The sequence below is a fragment of the Chironomus tepperi genome, unplaced genomic scaffold (genome assembly GCF_022539635.2).
Source record: "Chironomus tepperi strain 1889 unplaced genomic scaffold, CSIRO-AGI_Ctep_v1 contig_161, whole genome shotgun sequence".
NCBI classification, from domain to species: domain Eukaryota; kingdom Metazoa; phylum Arthropoda; class Insecta; order Diptera; family Chironomidae; genus Chironomus; species Chironomus tepperi.
In genome coordinates, this window is record NW_027226283.1 from 883,845 (window position 1) to 900,435 (window position 16,591).

A 16,591-nucleotide genomic window follows, 5' to 3' on the forward strand; every position below is an offset into this window, starting at 1 on the left:
AATGATTGATTTAAGATTTATACAAATAAAAGTACTAATTTTTTTATTCACTTGTATTTTTTTCAGTAACTAATCAAAGTCTATGTTTATTTTCTAAAGTATCTAAAATTTATATGTTAGTGTAACAGAAGTGACGTATTCTAAGACTTCGTAAAGAAAAGAAAAAAAAAGCTTGATCTAGGATGATTTATGCTTCTTCAATATATAAAGCTACATAAAACTAAATTGTGATAAAAGATATTTTAGTTACAGCGTACTTAATCACTTTAGTTTATAGAAATTTTGATCGACTATTGTATGATCAAAAAATATGTAGATAGTAAGGACATGTGTGTATGCATGAGGGACAAAATTCTAGTAAGTATAGTTTTCTCTTCGAACATGAAATTGTGCTTTTGATTCCAGATTCTTTGGTTGCAGACTAATCTGTTTTTTTATGAATTCATTTTATTTAATTATTGTTATATCAACTAGTTCCATATGAACTACAAACTGAGTTTATCCCATATAAAAGGATATCTACAAAATTTTCTGAAAATCTTACCACTTCAAAAAGACAAATGAAAATTATAAACTACATTCAAAATGATGCACTACATTGCACTACTAGCTAATCATTTTTTTGTATTAAAAAAAGAAGAAGATTAAAATGAAAACTAGTTTCAACTTGAAACAGCTTGGGGATTATTATTTGATGATGCATCATAATTCATCTCACTGTTTATGCTTTTGCCATTCTCAGTGCCTTCAGAATTTGTTTCTTTTTGACGTTTCTCAATCTCATTCTTGAGGTTTGCGATATCTTTTTGACTGAAATGAAATATTCATGTAAAATTATGAAATTAAAGCATCCTGATCATGATTACATACCTGATTTGAACAAAAATAATTCCGTTGATTGCATTGAGCATGTCCAACACACTTCCCATTGAAGGTGGTTGAATATGAATAGGAGGTAATCCGGAAATTAATTTTCCATTTGTATAAATGTCATTCATCTTCTTTTGTAAAACTACAGCTTGTTGTGTAAGATGACGTAAACAATCTGATGACTCTTGAGTCTTTTCATGATTTTCGCCGAGCTATTATTTAATTACAAAATAGATGATTAGCCAAAAAATTTTATTTTGTAATTTTTATGTATAACTTACTAATTGCTTATAAATAGTGTACGTTTCCTTTTCACTGTTTAATGCAGATCTGAAATCTCCCATACAGCTTTGTGTACGTGCAACTAGATGATAACTCACGGCAACTTTTAGTGATTTTGCACCGAAATATTTGATGTTGAGAGCAAGAGCATGTTCAAGGAAACGTAATGAAAGTTCATATTCGCCGACTGAATGCAATATTAAGCTGATGTTACTCTATAGCATGACAAAACAAAATATAATTATTTTCACTTCCTATATAAATTAATGGAAAAATTAATACTTACATCCATCAAAGCAATATCCGGATGATTTTCCCCACAAACCATTGTTGCCAAATACCGTGCACGATATAACAATTTAAGTGCTGTTGAAATTTGTCCATTTGCGAAACAATATAGAGCTAAATGAGAGTATTCAGTTATTGTATATGGATGATCAATTCCATTTACTCGTTCGCTCATTAATACAGCTCTTTGTTGAATTGCCAATGCTTCTTGTGGATCGCCCATGATGTAACTTAAACGAGCTAACATACGTAAGCATTGAGCATTTTCAGGATGAAGTGCTCCATAGACGTTATTCAAGAGGTTCAATGCCTCGCTTATCAATTCATATCCTTCCTTAAAGTATCCTTGTTGAATTTTATTTTGACCTGTTGTATAAAAGTTGTAAGCATCAGTTGCTCGAGGATTTATGTGTTTTACTACTGGGAAGACATTAACAATATCATCTTCATTAAATGTAGGCTTATTTTTCGAGTCAAAATTATATTCGCGTAATAAGATTTGTAAGCCTATCTTTAAGTTAAAGGCACGCAATATGCTAAGTTTTTGTAATTTGTAATGTTCTATGATCTTATCGATATTAGCTTCACATGCTAAATCGTAATCCCAATATGCTTTCAATTCTTTCTTAATAAGTTGCCATAAATATTTTTGTGTCAACGATGTCCATTCATTTGAATTTGTATCAGCTTGATTTGAATTTAATGCTTTCGAATTAGATCCACTTGAAGCATTCTTCTTATTATTATAACGTCGTTTTGTAGTCTTTGAAAGTTCATCGCTTGAAATTTGAGGTGCTTGTACTACAGGTTGAGTTGTAAGGAAACAGTTTAAGAAATGACTTATCGCTACGGCCATTGACATGACATCAGCATTTTGTATGTAATAATTAAAAATATGTTTTGTGGCTCGAACTATAAGTTCTGAGACGGCAATTCCATGTAAATATTCTAAACTTGGTATTGTTGATAAAATATTTGCAACTTTTCCCAAATATCTGATGTTGATGCCACGATTATGAAGTTGTTCAGTCAAAGTTAATCCATCCATAGGAGCAGATGAATGATCTAAACAATCGTGTACGAAATTTGGTATTTGACGCAATAATAAGAATTCAGCTGCATCTTGTACAAGTTTCTTCTGGCTGGCCAATGACGATTGTTCATTTTCATTATCAACATGCTTGATTCCGTTCGAGAAAACATCTGGATTAAATCGAATATCAAATTCAGTTTCTTTTAATGACCCAACGGCCAAGCATGCTTTTTTAACAACATTCTTCGAGTCTACTGCACTTTGCTTCTCATCTGAAATAGACTCAACAATCTTTTTGACTTCTTCCGTATTAATCTTTTCCTTATCATTCGTTTCGGCTGGATCTTTTTCGTCAGTATTATCAAAGTCTCGGATTTCTCGCAACTCTTTGGTATTGCTTTGTTGTTGTTCAGACTTTTTAGCATTATTCAATTGTTGAAGATGTAATGCTGCATATTTAATAAACATAACATATCTGTCCTCAACGAAAGCTTCCAATAATTCTTGACGGAGACAGCTCAACTTATGTTTGTGCACAATTGGGAAACCTTTCTCAGCAACTTCCTTATTTAATTCAACTTCGTCAAGTTTCAAAAAGTTTACATCAGGTGGGAAAGTTCTCAACAAGTCAAGAATATAATGTCGTCCATCATTTCCGATAATTCCTTTGCATTCCACAGACGAGCATAGTTCAACTGTCTCGTCCTTATCATTTAGTACAGAATGTGGCAATATTTTTAAATGCTGTCCTGCTTTGTTTAATAATTCTGAAATAAACAAACAATTATTAGTCAAAACAAATTTATCATGTTGATATAATAAATAAATACTTACCAAGATACTTTGGATGACTTAACACTGTCTTGCCAAAATCAATTGATCCGTAAACAACACTTTGATCCTGTTCTCGTTCCAAAATTCCTGGAATAATACTTTGTGCTGTAACTCTGTATCCACGATAATCAATCACGACTGTTCCCAAAGTATACAATCCCTCAATGTCGACAGCACTATATACGCGAACACCATGCAAATCATTTCTTGGAGCAACATGAGCAGCTGCATCACCTCCCAATTCTTTATAATGATCACGAACATCAAATCCAAGTGAGAAGAAAATATTGTTCCAAATGAACATTTGCATTTTTGCTTCTTCACCAGGATTAATTGCCATAACATTTCCATCAATAACTGCAGTAGCACCTCTTGTGGCAGCAGTTACGAAATCACTATGAACTTTAAATATGGCACGTTCACGAAGTAATCGTTCTGGCAGTGTTTTTCTAGGCAATTCTCTTGTTGTTTGCAATTCCTCGTTCCAATCTCTCGTTTGTCCAGGAATATGCTCTTCATAGCCTAATTTTGAAGAGAATGTATCTTCAGCACGGATAGCATCAATTGTATGCTCTAAATTTGGAGCACACCATGTATAAACTTGATAAGGTGTAGCAACACGTTCAAAAGGATGTCTTTGAGTTCTCTTCTTTTGCATTTGTGAGAATGAGCGTCTGAATGCAGGCGATATTTGGGATAACAAATCAATAAGTGAATGGCACAAATATGATGGATTATTTGGACGTGGATTAAAATCATCATCAGTCGATTGGTTCACATAAAAACCTCTTGGACATGCTGAAATATGGAAACGCTTATCTTCCATTGTCACAACATACAAGTATAACAAGTCTCCGTGAAGTTTTCGTGATCCAGGAGGAGGATTAAATGGACTCGTCGTCAACACTTTTATTGCTTGTGGTATCTTTTGACTCTTATTATTGTTGGGATGTAAAGGCAAGACTGGAAGAGCACGATCTTTATTATTTGGCATGATGTATTCTGGCGGAGTGCAATCAACGCTGTCTGGACGAGTCTTTTTCTTCTCCAACAAATCACCTATAAAGAAATTTTTTAACCCACTTAGCATAAATTTACTAATTTATTATAATTCATTGCTTATTACCTTGTGTTATAGTATGTAAGAATGTAAGTGAGCTACAGTCTACACCATTATATGCATCAGTTGTTTCCATTGATTTTAATAAATCACGTACATGACGAACATGAATACGAGCTTCACGCATTGTGTATGGTTCTTCTGCAACTTTTATGATCGATCCTTCCTTTAATCCTTCAATATTCTTGAGTTCTGCAAAGTTGTCCAATGTTACACCGTCAAGTTGTAATGAGAAACATGTGCGATGGCAAGTATCTTCACGATCCATTAATAATTGATGTATTTCTTGTACCAATTCCATGCTCGACACTTGAATTGTTAGTGGTTCTATTCCAGGACTTAGAATTTGAACAGAAAATCCGACATCCTGAACAATTTCTAAAATGTCACTTTCCTCATTGTTTGTTGCGGCTATCTCATTTCCTTCCTTCTTTACATCTTCATTTTCCAGTAAGTTAGTCTTATTATTGTTCTCCATTGTTGTTGCTGTCGTCGCTTTTGTGTGCTCATTTGTATGACCGTTTATCAGTTCTTGATCATTCGACTTCTGATGTTTCTTATTATTACCTAAAACACGTTAAAACGGATCGTTTATTATTTATACACAACTTCCGTCACATGATTTATATATAGAACACTAACACACTCGTTTTCAAGATTCTGATTTTATGTGGGTATGTAAGCATTTATCATATTCTTCATTATTTATTTATCAGATTTCTTTTCTAACATGTAATGTTTAAGGAAAGTAAAGTTACTACTTTTATTATAGATACATAAAAAAATGATAATGTTGCGTAATCTTTCAATTCAGATTATGAAATGTTTTTTTCTTTTCTTTTCTTTTTTCTCGTAAATTCTAATTTTGACGACTTAAACATCAGTCAAATATTACGTATTTTTCAATGTTAATAGACGATGGATATAATTATAATGTCAATTGTTTTTGAATACATAATTTTTCTTGTTATGAAAATTTTTCATCTTAACATTTCACATACTATAATTCATTAAGAAACTCTATTTGAAATTAATACTTTAATGTTTGAAATACATTAAAGAATGATTGTCATTGCTGGATTATTGATAATAAGTTTAGAAATCGAATTGAAAGTTTATGTGCGAACATAACCAAACTTTTAATTTATGCTATGAAAATTTTTTAATTAATCAGTTTATGCTTTATATCCCATGATTTTCACCCAACCCTTGTTCTTAAAATGTCAGGAAACTTACACTTTTTGTTTTTATTTTCACTCATATTAGTTAATTCAATTTAATTCTTAGAAATTAGATTTTTTTACAGACACACGATGCGAGGAACTTACTTTGAACAGAAATTCGACTGACTACTCGATTTGTTTACTATCTATCAAAATACAATTATCTCATAAACTATCAGTTAATTCTATATGAAAATACAAGTTCTAAAAATCTGTTATTATTAGAAAGTTATCCGGCTGTTATTATTATTGAATGTTTCTTAATTAAAGTACAAAATCAACAATTATCATATTGGTCATAACGGTTTTCAAAAGATTTGAATTCATAAATTTTGTCACTGAACACACAAAAAACATCAACAAATGAGACAATCTCAGTCCAAAAGAGACATAAAACATATAAAAAATTAATTAAAGCACTAAAAACATATTTAACTATCAAAAGACATAAACAAGCTTGTCTTCAGTTATAAAGAGACCAGAAAATTGTGCCGAAAAGTTAAATGGAATAGTGCAGTTCAAATAAAAGCGTGAAAAAACAACAAGAAAATGATTGTTACTGCAAAGGCTTTTAATGCTGTCCAAAACCTAAATATTAAGGAATTGTTAAATTGTTCGGAGAAGGAAATACGTCCGTTTCTATTATGTATGGTCCGATCGGTCTTAATTGGAAGAAATTTTGATGAAAGCCAGAAAGAATTTTTGTTGATTTTAGTCGGCTCTGAAATAGTCAACAACTTAGTTGCTTTATTGCAAGTTAATTATGTTGAACTAGAGAGCGACATAAAAAAAGAACAGCAGTTGAGGTAATTTTCAAAAGGTTCCTGTGCTCAAATATAGTTAAGTAAAAGTTTTGAAAAATTTCAGACAAAAAATCAACTCATCATCCAGTCAACAAGATGCAGCTCAATTTCATGGTCTTCAGAATGTAATATTAGGTTTTGAAAGAGCTGATGCTACCAGAAAGATTCGTATTGTTTTATCAGAGCTGTTTTTCATTCAATCTCAAATAATTGAACAGAATCAGCACAGATCAGAAATCATCAATTCCGAGCTGTTTGACAATGAAATTTATCTGGAAGAAATTTCGGATATCATCTGCATTGCACTCGCTGAACTTCCATCAATCTTACAAACGAATGAAATGATTGAAATTCTTCTATATGTCAATAATGGAAGACAAATTATCTGCTGGATTGTAGCTAACATGCCTGACTGCTTTAAAGAAATAATATCAGCTCTTCTGAACAGTGATGAAGATAGTTTTGAAGGAAAATTAAGACTGGCTACATTAAACTTATTATGTGAAATAAATCCGGCACAATCATTGTCAATTAGAGCGACTTGCATTCAATTGAAAGCTATGCCTTCATTAATGTTAAAATTGAGTCTTAATGACTCTGAAGATCTTGTTCCCTTTTTGACAGGAATATTATTAGGGACTGATCAAAGTACTAGAACTTGGTTTTCAATGTATATAAAAGCCAGTCAGAAGAGAAAAGGAGATGTTCTTCACTTATTGAGAGAGAAGTTACTTGGCGAGCTTAGAAACTTTTTGACATTGATAAGTGACCAAAATCTTCCAGATAAATATGTCGTCGAATGTGCTTCTCTTCTTCGACTATATTGCGCTTTGAGAGGAATTGCTGGATTAAAATTTAATGACGATGAAATTTTCGCATTAGTTAGTTTAATTACAACAAAACCACGTCCATCTTCTAAAGGAATTTATTTCATCTCGCTTGGTTTATGCATGCTCATTGCTTGTCCATCATTAATTTCTCAACCACAACTTGAAGCCAAAGCAATCAATTGGATGCAGTGGCTAATGAAGGAAGAAGCATATTTTGAAAGGTAACCAGCACAATTTAACTAAGTTAATTCTTTAATATAACTTACTTACTTTTTACAGTGTCAGTGAAGTATCAGCTTCTTTTGGAGAGCTATTGATTCTATTGGCCATTCATTTTCATAGCAATCAATTCACAAACATTAGTGACTTAGTTTGTTCGACTTTGGGGATGAAAATTCTTCTAAGACAGAACAATACATCGAGGATGAGACAAATATTCACACAAGAAATCTTTACCGAGCAAGTTGTTGCTGCTCATGCTGTCAAAGTTCCTGTTACAAACAATTTGAATGCAAATATACAGGGTCATTTACCCATTCATTGTATTCATCAGCTATTGAAATCGAGAGCATTTTCAAAACATAAAGTCGTCATTAAAAACTGGATTTTCAAGCAAATTTGCAACTCAACAACACCATTACATCCTGTAATGCCTGCATTAATTGAAGTATTTGTTAATTCAATTTTAATATCAACTAATGCAAAAACTTGCTCGGAACAGCAACCGTTGAATGAAGTTGATATAAAGAAAGTTTTTCAAAAATCCGAAATTGCTTTCAATCAGAAGAATTCAAAATGTAAAGGAGATGTGAAAGCTATAAGCACCAATGAAGGTGTTAATTTAGCTTGTGATTTAACATCACAACTCTTGATCTTATATTACTTACTGTACTATGAGGATACCCGTTTAAACAACATGATTAATATTCTGCAAAGTGGACGACAAGTTAAGAGCTACTCAAGTGAATTTTTATCGGAACTGCCGATAAAATACTTACTACAGCTTGCACAAAAGAGACAAAATGATTTTGAAGCATTATTCAGTCCTTTACTTCGACTGTTCATTACACATTTTCCACATTTATCACTCGTTGATGACTGGATTGGATTAAATTGGAAAATCAATGCTTCATTTTCAAGGAAGGTGGAGAAAATAAGTGAATTTCATATAATTGAAGCATTTGAAGAAATTCATGCATGTCCATCAAAAGTAATTCGATTATTAAAAGTTTTACTATCAAGACCATCTGAAGAAGTTTGGTCACTTGCTGAAAGTTTTATAAGATACTTTAAGAAAATCCTTGAACCATCCGTTCCAAGATTAATTCAAGAGCTGTATAAACAAGTTTGGATGAAATTGAATACAATTTTACCACGAGAACTTTGGCTTCTAACAATTAATGCATTAATGCCAGATGATGCAGTAACAAAACATATCATATTGAATCAAGAAAATATTGCGATTGAGCCACTCCAAATTTTAAGATGTGATGAAAGAGTTTTCAGATGTCCTGATGCCTTAACAATTATTTTGAAAATCCTGCAAGCTAGTTTATTGGCATCAAAAATTCAATTGTCTCGACATATGATGGATAAGCCACTATTTAGCAAAACAGGACAAATTCAAAATGAAGCACAAAGAGAGGAACTAAAGGTTGCTTTAGTTGCTTCTCAAGAAAGTTTAGGTGTGCAAATACTGTTGGAAACATGTATGGAGAATAAGGAATATGACAATATGGACGGGAACAATTATTCATTAAGAGAAATTCGAGGAATTGTTAATTCTTATTTACATCAAGTGTTTATAACAGAACCATCGTTGTGTAAATTGGTACATTTTCAAGGATATTCAAGAAAATTATTGAGTCTCACAGTCCAAGGAATTCCATCAATGCACATATGTTTAGATTTTATACCTGAACTTTTAAGTATGCCTGAAATGGACAAACAAATATTTGCTATAGACTTAACATCACATTTGAGCTTACAATACGCATTCGGTAAAGGAATGGGCGTTGCAAAACTCTGCATCAACACATTAATCACACTTTTGGGAATTTTGTCAACAAATTCAAGAGTTGAAATGTTTAGACCAATTTTGCCATGCGTTGTGAGGTTTGCTGAAGCATTTCCACCACTTCTTGATGACTGTGTCCAATTTTTGATGCAATTAGGAAGAATAATTGAATCACAAGCTGTAATTGGAAGGAAAACAGAGCCTCTCTCGAGTATAATTCATTTTAATCGTCCAAGAATTGGCACCGATGACAATGACAAAGGGACCGAACTCTTTATTGAGGAAATTAGAGAAGTATTTACAAATCTCTGTACCGAAGCGATTCTTAAACCGAAGATTTTTTAATTAAAATAAAAAAAGATTTTATTTCAATACTGTTAATGGATAATAATAATTATTAATATAATAAATTGTAAAAAGTATGAATACAGAATGAAATTGTCATTTTATATAAATTATTTGTAAAAATTTTCGAAGTATGCAATACTGTTCCTTGTCATCCCATGTTGAATATCTGGACTTACGTTTCGTTCATTATGGCGAATCACTGTCAAAGCATCATCGGAATGTAAAGATTTCCTAAAAAGAATCAATTCATTAGTCAATGTATATCCACAAACTTTTTGCCATGTCCTAACTTACCTTAAATCTTCTTTAATTTTAGCGGGTAACGTTCTAGCTGTAATAGATGCTATTGGCTTCGCTGGCATGTCCGTAGTTGCATACATCATCGATGTGATTTTGCTTATTCCTTCAGGTATATTCATTTGCTAAGGAACAAGAATAATTATTAGTTAGGTACGTTGCATGTCTTTATTAACGTAACTTACTTCTGGCTCTTTAGAATTACTTTCAGAAAGATTAGTTGAGCTTGCATAAAATTCTGCAAGTTTCTTGACTGAGGGCAAAGGAATGTTCTCTTCAGCAATGTCAAATTTCTTCACTTCAAGTTCTTCGTCTTCTTGTTCTTGCTGTAGAGAAGAAAACTTGTTATTATTAATTTTTGTAAGGATGTGTAGGATATTAAAAAGTATCAGATACTTTACATGTGACTCATGTGCTGATTTGTGTGATGGAATAATGACAGTTTCCTGTGAACTCAAAGTATAAATTCTTGTTAAAGAATCGTCACTAGTTGCTAGACTGCTATCATTTTGTTGTTCTAAAGAATTATCTACAGCATAAATAACATCGCTCTCTGCTGTCTCATTTTTAGGCTTCTAAAAGATAAAAAAAGACATCAAATTAAATGTTCTTATCTACTAAGAGATAACTGGAGATAACTTACATTAATTGATTCTGTTGATGCCGAATTTTGGTTGATGTAATAATCACGTTTATACCTAAAACAAATATGTAATCCGAAAAAATCAGCATTAGGTTATGAGATAGTATTACATGTAATACATACTTTGTGATATCATCAGTAAGTTGTCTTTCGTCAAAGTAGTTTGATGGCACCTCATCGGCATGCTTATCAGAACTTATGTCGAAATGTTTATCATGTGTTCGAGACAATCTTTTTTGTAAAGCTTCTGGTGAATATGGATTATTTTCAATTGGAATGGCTTTAAGCCATTTGAGATGCTCTCGTTCGGCAATTGATCCAGGAATTGGAGGTGAATTCTCCTCAAGGTCATTCTTTGGTTTGATTATATTAAGGTTCTCTGGTTTCATAATTGAAAGTGGCTCTGGTATATTTTCAGGTTCAGTGATATTTGCAGTTACAACTGTTTGATGATTATTTATTTCAGGAACTTCTGTAATTTTTGTTGCATTCTTAAGCGCTTCCGATATTTTTATTGGTTGAATAGGTTCAACTAGATACTGAGTAAAGAGTGGACTTTTATATTTTGTTTTGCTTTCCTCAATCGTTGGACTGAAATAGAGGTAGAAAGTCACATAATCACATGTCGCTTGATAATGGAGGAATTTGTTACCTTTCAATTATAGTATTTTGGACGTTATCATTTTCGGTCACATTTTCTGATGAAATTTCTTGTTCAATTAATTCGTTCTGTAGTTTTTCATTACTGCTGTCATTGTCCGTACTCAAGATTTGTTCAAAAATTTCATCGATATTTCCTTTAATTTCACTTATATTGTTAAAAATGGCTTCATTATCAAGTTCAATGTCATAACTGTTTTCAAGTTTTAAAACACTTTTATGATCATCGTGAGAACTTTCTGGTTCTTCCTTTAAATCGGCAGTTTCCAGTATGCTTTCAAATAATTCTTCATCATCCCCGTCCTCTAGTGAATCTATGTATGACATATGCCTTTCAATCTCATGTTCGTCTTCATAAATTGGATCAAGGTCTTCAGAATTTGTGTCTTTATTTGAGGAATCACTGAGTTCATCTATATCCTTTTCTCCGATTTTCGGTTTCTCAGCGCCGAACTTTGGCTCTGGAATCAGCATTGCAATATTTCCGGTAGGAAATCTTTTCATTGACCAATTTCCTTCCCAACTTCCACTGTGATTACCATTCTCATCATCTGCCATATAAATTATTTTAACATTTATCCAAAAGTAAATTTATAGCACATACCTTCATCGTTCATAGTATCAAATTCATTAAGTAGGTCTGGCAACGAAATTTTATGACTTTGGATCTTATCGTAATGCATTTTGCTGTAGAGACTAAAGTCAATATCCCCATCGTCATCGTGAGCAAGTTCAGTGTCTTTCTCTGCAGGCAGTGGACTATTCATACCATTCTTTTTTCTGTGATGGAAGTTGTCAGTTATCTGTAATTTTTAGATTCGATTAGAACTTTTTACAACACTTCACGTATGAAAATTATTGGACTGAATTAACATATAGGAATATTATAAAATTTATTGAATTATGAAGCCTTGCAAGTGTATGTTATCAAAAGAATGGGGTAATTAAGTCCTTCAGAATAATTGCGTTATGCGCATTCTAAATGTTCTTTATCATATAGAATACTTCACTTTCCATAATTATTTGTAATAAACAGAAACAGTAATAAATACCTTATTAAGTACAGCAGTTGCCAGGAGCTCTTCGTATGTTTGAGGATCAAATGACGCTTTAGGAACTGATGCATCCGAAAATTCAAGAGTATCGGATATGTTGATGACTTCCTGACACACCCGATTTATGAATCTTTTTAGTTCCACATAATCTGAATTTATGCAACTGGAATTTGGTAGATCTGTTCATAAAGATGATGAAACTTATTAGCACAATGCAAAATTATTAAAAATTATAGTTTCTTACTTAATATTACTTCTATGAAATAACTCATGAAATATAAACAAAATGCTACGGCTAAATAATGATAAAATACAGGCAGGAAGTGCACAGAAAACATCTCAAGCATTATTTTAATTAAATTTTATGCGAAAAGCTCCTTTAATTAATTAACGAAAACTTACTTCACGACCGACTGTTATAATTTTTACCTACTTGGAGCAATATTGCCTTTATCATTGATAACTGAGAATGTGTTGTGTGATAACAAAATTACAATGGAATAAAAAAAATAAAATAGTTATCTTTGAAATGTATCTTATCATTTTGCATTCCAAACTAATGTAATGTTTTTAACGCCTTTTGTAAATAATTGGCCCAAAATAAAGGCAATATCATTAAAGTGATTAAAAGAGAACCAAATCAAGTATTTACAGAATCAATTCGATAACAAATGCGTGTAAGTCTTTTGAAAGCACTTAAAACCTAGACAGTATGTGATAAGCAAGCATGCACAATGATCTTACCGTAAATTAATGATACATGGATTGACTTTTCTAATTTGAATATTAATGAGGTAAGCAGATGATGAAACTTTTTGAATATATGAAGGTCTGCATAAAATAATAATGGTAATTTTTGATGAGAATGGGGATCAATGTACTTTTGATCTTCGATTTGCATAATTTCTAATTTTACAAGAGATCTCCTATATGTGAGCATTTAAACTACGTCTAATAGCCAGCGAGGGAAGCAGAAAAGTATGTGACTTACATTGCATTTGGTACTATTTCCGAGTATCTTCAGATAGTTCTTTAAAAGGAGCATGTGACTGGGAATTTTATAATCTGTTATGTAGTCACTGTCAAATACTGCATCAAAAAGTTATGCAAATCAAGGATCCAGAATGTTAAAATTAATTAAAATAATTCCAACTTACACTCTTCACTTTCACTTATTTGCTCAACTGATGTTGCATCTAAGTCTGATCCATTAAGAATTTTAATTAAGCACTTTTCGATCAGCTCACGGACTTTTGAAATAACTACTTTATTTCCGTTCTCGTCTAGTTTAAGTGGAAGTAATATGAATAAATTGCGATCACACTTTTTGCTTTAATTTTTAAATTAGGTATAATACTAACTTTGAAGGTTTAAAATATTTTCACCAAGTGCCATTTCAAAATTGAATGCCGAAAAATCTTTTAGTTGCTTCAAAAACCATTCTCCAGTTTTTTGCTGAACAATTCTAATTAGGAGATCACGATTTTAATTAATCACATGATATGGAACGTTTCACTTCTTTTCAGTCCGTCCATTACACTCAATTAGTTAGTTAGAATCGTTCATTAATGACGTTCATCAATGGAATTTCCAAAAAATCATCATTAATAAACGGTTCCTCTAAGGAATTTACCGATTTTTTCGACACCGATCACATTCCCAAATATCCAGATCAATCACATGTTCTGAGCACGATTGCTTTGTGCAGACTAATAGTTCACAACCTTTGCAAGTTACAAAAAGAGTATTTGTATCATCCACCTTTTCTGAATTACATATGCAGCAATGAGATGTAGTCTGCGAATCATCAGATGACTTTAATTTGCGTTCTATTTTGATTCGTGTACTATGAGAATAAATTTCAGTTAATTTATGCACAAAATTACTTTGTATGTACTTTAAAATAATTAATGGATGTTGTTATCGGACACAAATTTCACATTAAATTCCTTTCTAATCAATAGCTGATAAAAAGTCTATAATTAAATTAATTAAACTTAATATTTTAATAAAAATGCACGACGCGACGGTTAATTCTTACTAACGCAGAATAATTCTACGTTAAAATACCTGCGGTGACAAGAACACAATGTGAAAATGGTATATAAAAACCATGTATTATTCTTATGTCTGTGTGCACTTCCGTCATGTTCGCATTAGGTTTTGTAAACATTTTACACTTGATATATTTTTTGTTTCAAATACTGCCCAGTGAACAGCAATTTACCTTATGAATTTTGTACTTTGTGCTAGTAAATATAAAAAAGCGCTTCCACTTATAATAATGCTTGTCGTTTTGCCGAAATTCATTTTCTCAACTATGTGATTTGTTTTAATTAACAGAAATGAGATAACGTCTTAATTGATATTGTTACGGAGTTTGGTATTTTATAACTCAAGAGACTATTTCGAACTGCCTGCTGCTTTTCATGAGGAACGACTGATATGAAATGAAGACCAATTTAAAAATAAAAAGTTTATCATATCGCAAATATTAGAAATTTATATTCTACTAGAGATATTATTATTGTGATTGTTGTATCTTTAATGAAAGTATGGTATATACACATATAAGAATCAATACATCAAAAGTGCTGAAATTTTAAATGCAATTAAAAAAACTTTTTCATTATGATATAGGTTTCAGCATTTTGTTTTATTAATAAAATCTTAATATTTCAAGATGTTGTGAAACAGAGTTTTGTTTTAATAGTATTGAACAATAAGAATGTTTATGTTCATCTGTTTACTTCTTGCTGCCCAAGATTATACCATCATACTTCTGTTGGAACCATTTCATTGCATCCTCTTTCGTGAGACGATGTGGGAAACCAATAACACCACGTTTACGGCGTCTTTGTTGTACATTATAGCCTATTTAGAATGGAAAAAAATATTAATGAGTAAAAACATAATTCCATGTGTATAATAAATTAAACTGTATCTTCAACTTTCATCACATAGAAAATAATGGTATTTCTACATCAAAAAAATTGAGGAAATTTATTGTTAGCATATTGACTGAATGCAAATATCTTTAATTTCAATATTAGCACCTAATTATTATGCTGATGGTTTCACTGAATTTTAACAAAATTTACTTACCGGGTCTTCCCAAGACAACGTAGAAATCGAGACCATAGATACCGATTGATGGATCGTATTTGATACCTAAATCTATGTGTTCTTGAATACCGAAACCAAAGTTTCCATTTTGTGAGAAGTTGTCACGTCTTAACTCGTATTCACGGACCTAAAATGATATAAGCGATTAGTATATTCATTATTGGTTAGAATTCACTTATAATGTCCAGAATAAAAAAATATTTAATGGATATTTGAAATGAGAGCATGTATCTTGTTTTTGTAAACAACTTAGTAGGGGTAAATCGTAAGCTGTAGTTGCATCTAAGACATATTCTCTAACACATTTTGCTAGCATTATTTGTTGCACAAGAATAATGCGATAATTAAATGAAAATGTGTAGAATTAAAATCGAATATGGATATATTTACGCACCTTTAAACCTTTTTCTAAGATTTCTTCAGCCTTTGCTCCACGAACTGTGCAATGTACGGCAATTTTTTCATTACGACGGATACCGAAAGAACGGACAGTGTATCTGGCTTTTGAGTACACAGGTTGTTGTCCTGTTAATTGTTCCAATACCTAAATCAAAGAATAAAAAACATTAATAACAAATATTTTGAATAACCTCACTTTCAATACAAACCTTAGCAGCTCTTGTCAATCTGTCACCAGATTCTCCGACGCAAATGTTAAGGCAAAGCTTACGGATTTTCAAATCACGCATAACATTCTTGGATTTATCTTTTGTAGCTCCAGCTGGAGTGTCTACTACGGTCTAAAATAAAATAATTTTTATGAATTAGAAAAAATTTATCGCTCAACGTGTGTTTATATTGAACACAAAAAATTTCATCGTAATTTTAGAGTTATTTGATGATTAATGGTCAAAATTTCTATGTATTTAACAACTTTCATATCTTGTCTCTTAATTAAACACAAATTTAATTAATAACTCCTTTAATAACTCTAAAAAAATTAATTTTTTGTATTTAATTTCCCGAATTCAAGACTTACAGCTTTCGCCATTTTTACCGAAAAGACCGAATCTTAGAAAAATCGCGTAGTTGTCGACCCTTCACTCATAGAGCTTAAAAGCTCAAACTAAAATATTCCGACCGCCAAAAAATACATAAATTTTAAAATTTTAATGTTTAAAGCAGTTTTTAATTCAAGTAAATATATTTAATTAACTTAATT

General features: G+C 31.6%; 4 protein-coding genes across 7 annotated transcripts; 1 reads left to right on the forward strand and 3 right to left on the reverse strand.

The window, feature by feature from the left end:
• Positions 1–26: 26 nt before the first annotated feature.
• clu (clustered mitochondria protein homolog) lies at positions 27–5,792 on the reverse strand. Its single transcript, XM_070637087.1, has 7 exons — positions 5,664–5,792; positions 4,434–4,994; positions 3,308–4,366; positions 1,439–3,240; positions 1,152–1,367; positions 871–1,082; positions 27–810 (listed from the first exon to the last, which is right to left on the reverse strand). Exons 1-7 carry the CDS (start codon positions 5,686–5,688, stop codon positions 663–665), a joined length of 4,023 nt encoding a protein of 1,340 aa, XP_070493188.1. The 5' UTR covers positions 5,689–5,792; the 3' UTR covers positions 27–662.
• A 212-nt stretch (positions 5,793–6,004) lies between these two features.
• On the forward strand, positions 6,005–9,733 carry IntS2 (integrator complex subunit 2). Its single transcript, XM_070637000.1, has 3 exons — positions 6,005–6,456; positions 6,518–7,504; positions 7,563–9,733. The coding sequence occupies exons 1-3, from the start codon at positions 6,200–6,202 to the stop codon at positions 9,643–9,645; spliced, it is 3,327 nt and encodes a 1,108-aa protein (XP_070493101.1). The 5' UTR covers positions 6,005–6,199; the 3' UTR covers positions 9,646–9,733.
• On the reverse strand, positions 9,653–14,753 carry LOC139088012 (FK506-binding protein 5-like). 4 transcript variants are annotated; one of them, XM_070637001.1, is made up of 14 exons: positions 14,531–14,753; positions 13,937–14,149; positions 13,665–13,768; positions 13,461–13,586; positions 13,048–13,134; positions 12,301–12,482; positions 11,853–12,051; positions 11,241–11,799; positions 10,712–11,179; positions 10,589–10,643; positions 10,347–10,520; positions 10,131–10,286; positions 9,943–10,070; positions 9,653–9,879 (listed from the first exon to the last, which is right to left on the reverse strand). In XM_070637001.1, exons 1-14 carry the CDS (start codon positions 14,611–14,613, stop codon positions 9,756–9,758), a joined length of 2,658 nt encoding a protein of 885 aa, XP_070493102.1. In that variant the 5' UTR covers positions 14,614–14,753; the 3' UTR covers positions 9,653–9,755. The 4 variants fall into 4 exon arrangements, with proteins under 4 accessions (XP_070493102.1, XP_070493103.1, XP_070493104.1 ...); XM_070637002.1 differs by having other exon boundaries at positions 9,655–9,879; positions 10,131–10,271; XM_070637003.1 differs by lacking the exon at positions 13,048–13,134 and having other exon boundaries at positions 9,655–9,879.
• A 187-nt stretch (positions 14,754–14,940) lies between these two features.
• On the reverse strand, positions 14,941–16,531 carry RpL11 (ribosomal protein L11). The gene is made up of 5 exons (XM_070637005.1): positions 16,409–16,531; positions 16,038–16,169; positions 15,824–15,973; positions 15,409–15,556; positions 14,941–15,177 (listed from the first exon to the last, which is right to left on the reverse strand). Exons 1-5 carry the CDS (start codon positions 16,418–16,420, stop codon positions 15,050–15,052), a joined length of 570 nt encoding a protein of 189 aa, XP_070493106.1. The 5' UTR covers positions 16,421–16,531; the 3' UTR covers positions 14,941–15,049.
• Positions 16,532–16,591: the final 60 nt, after the last annotated feature.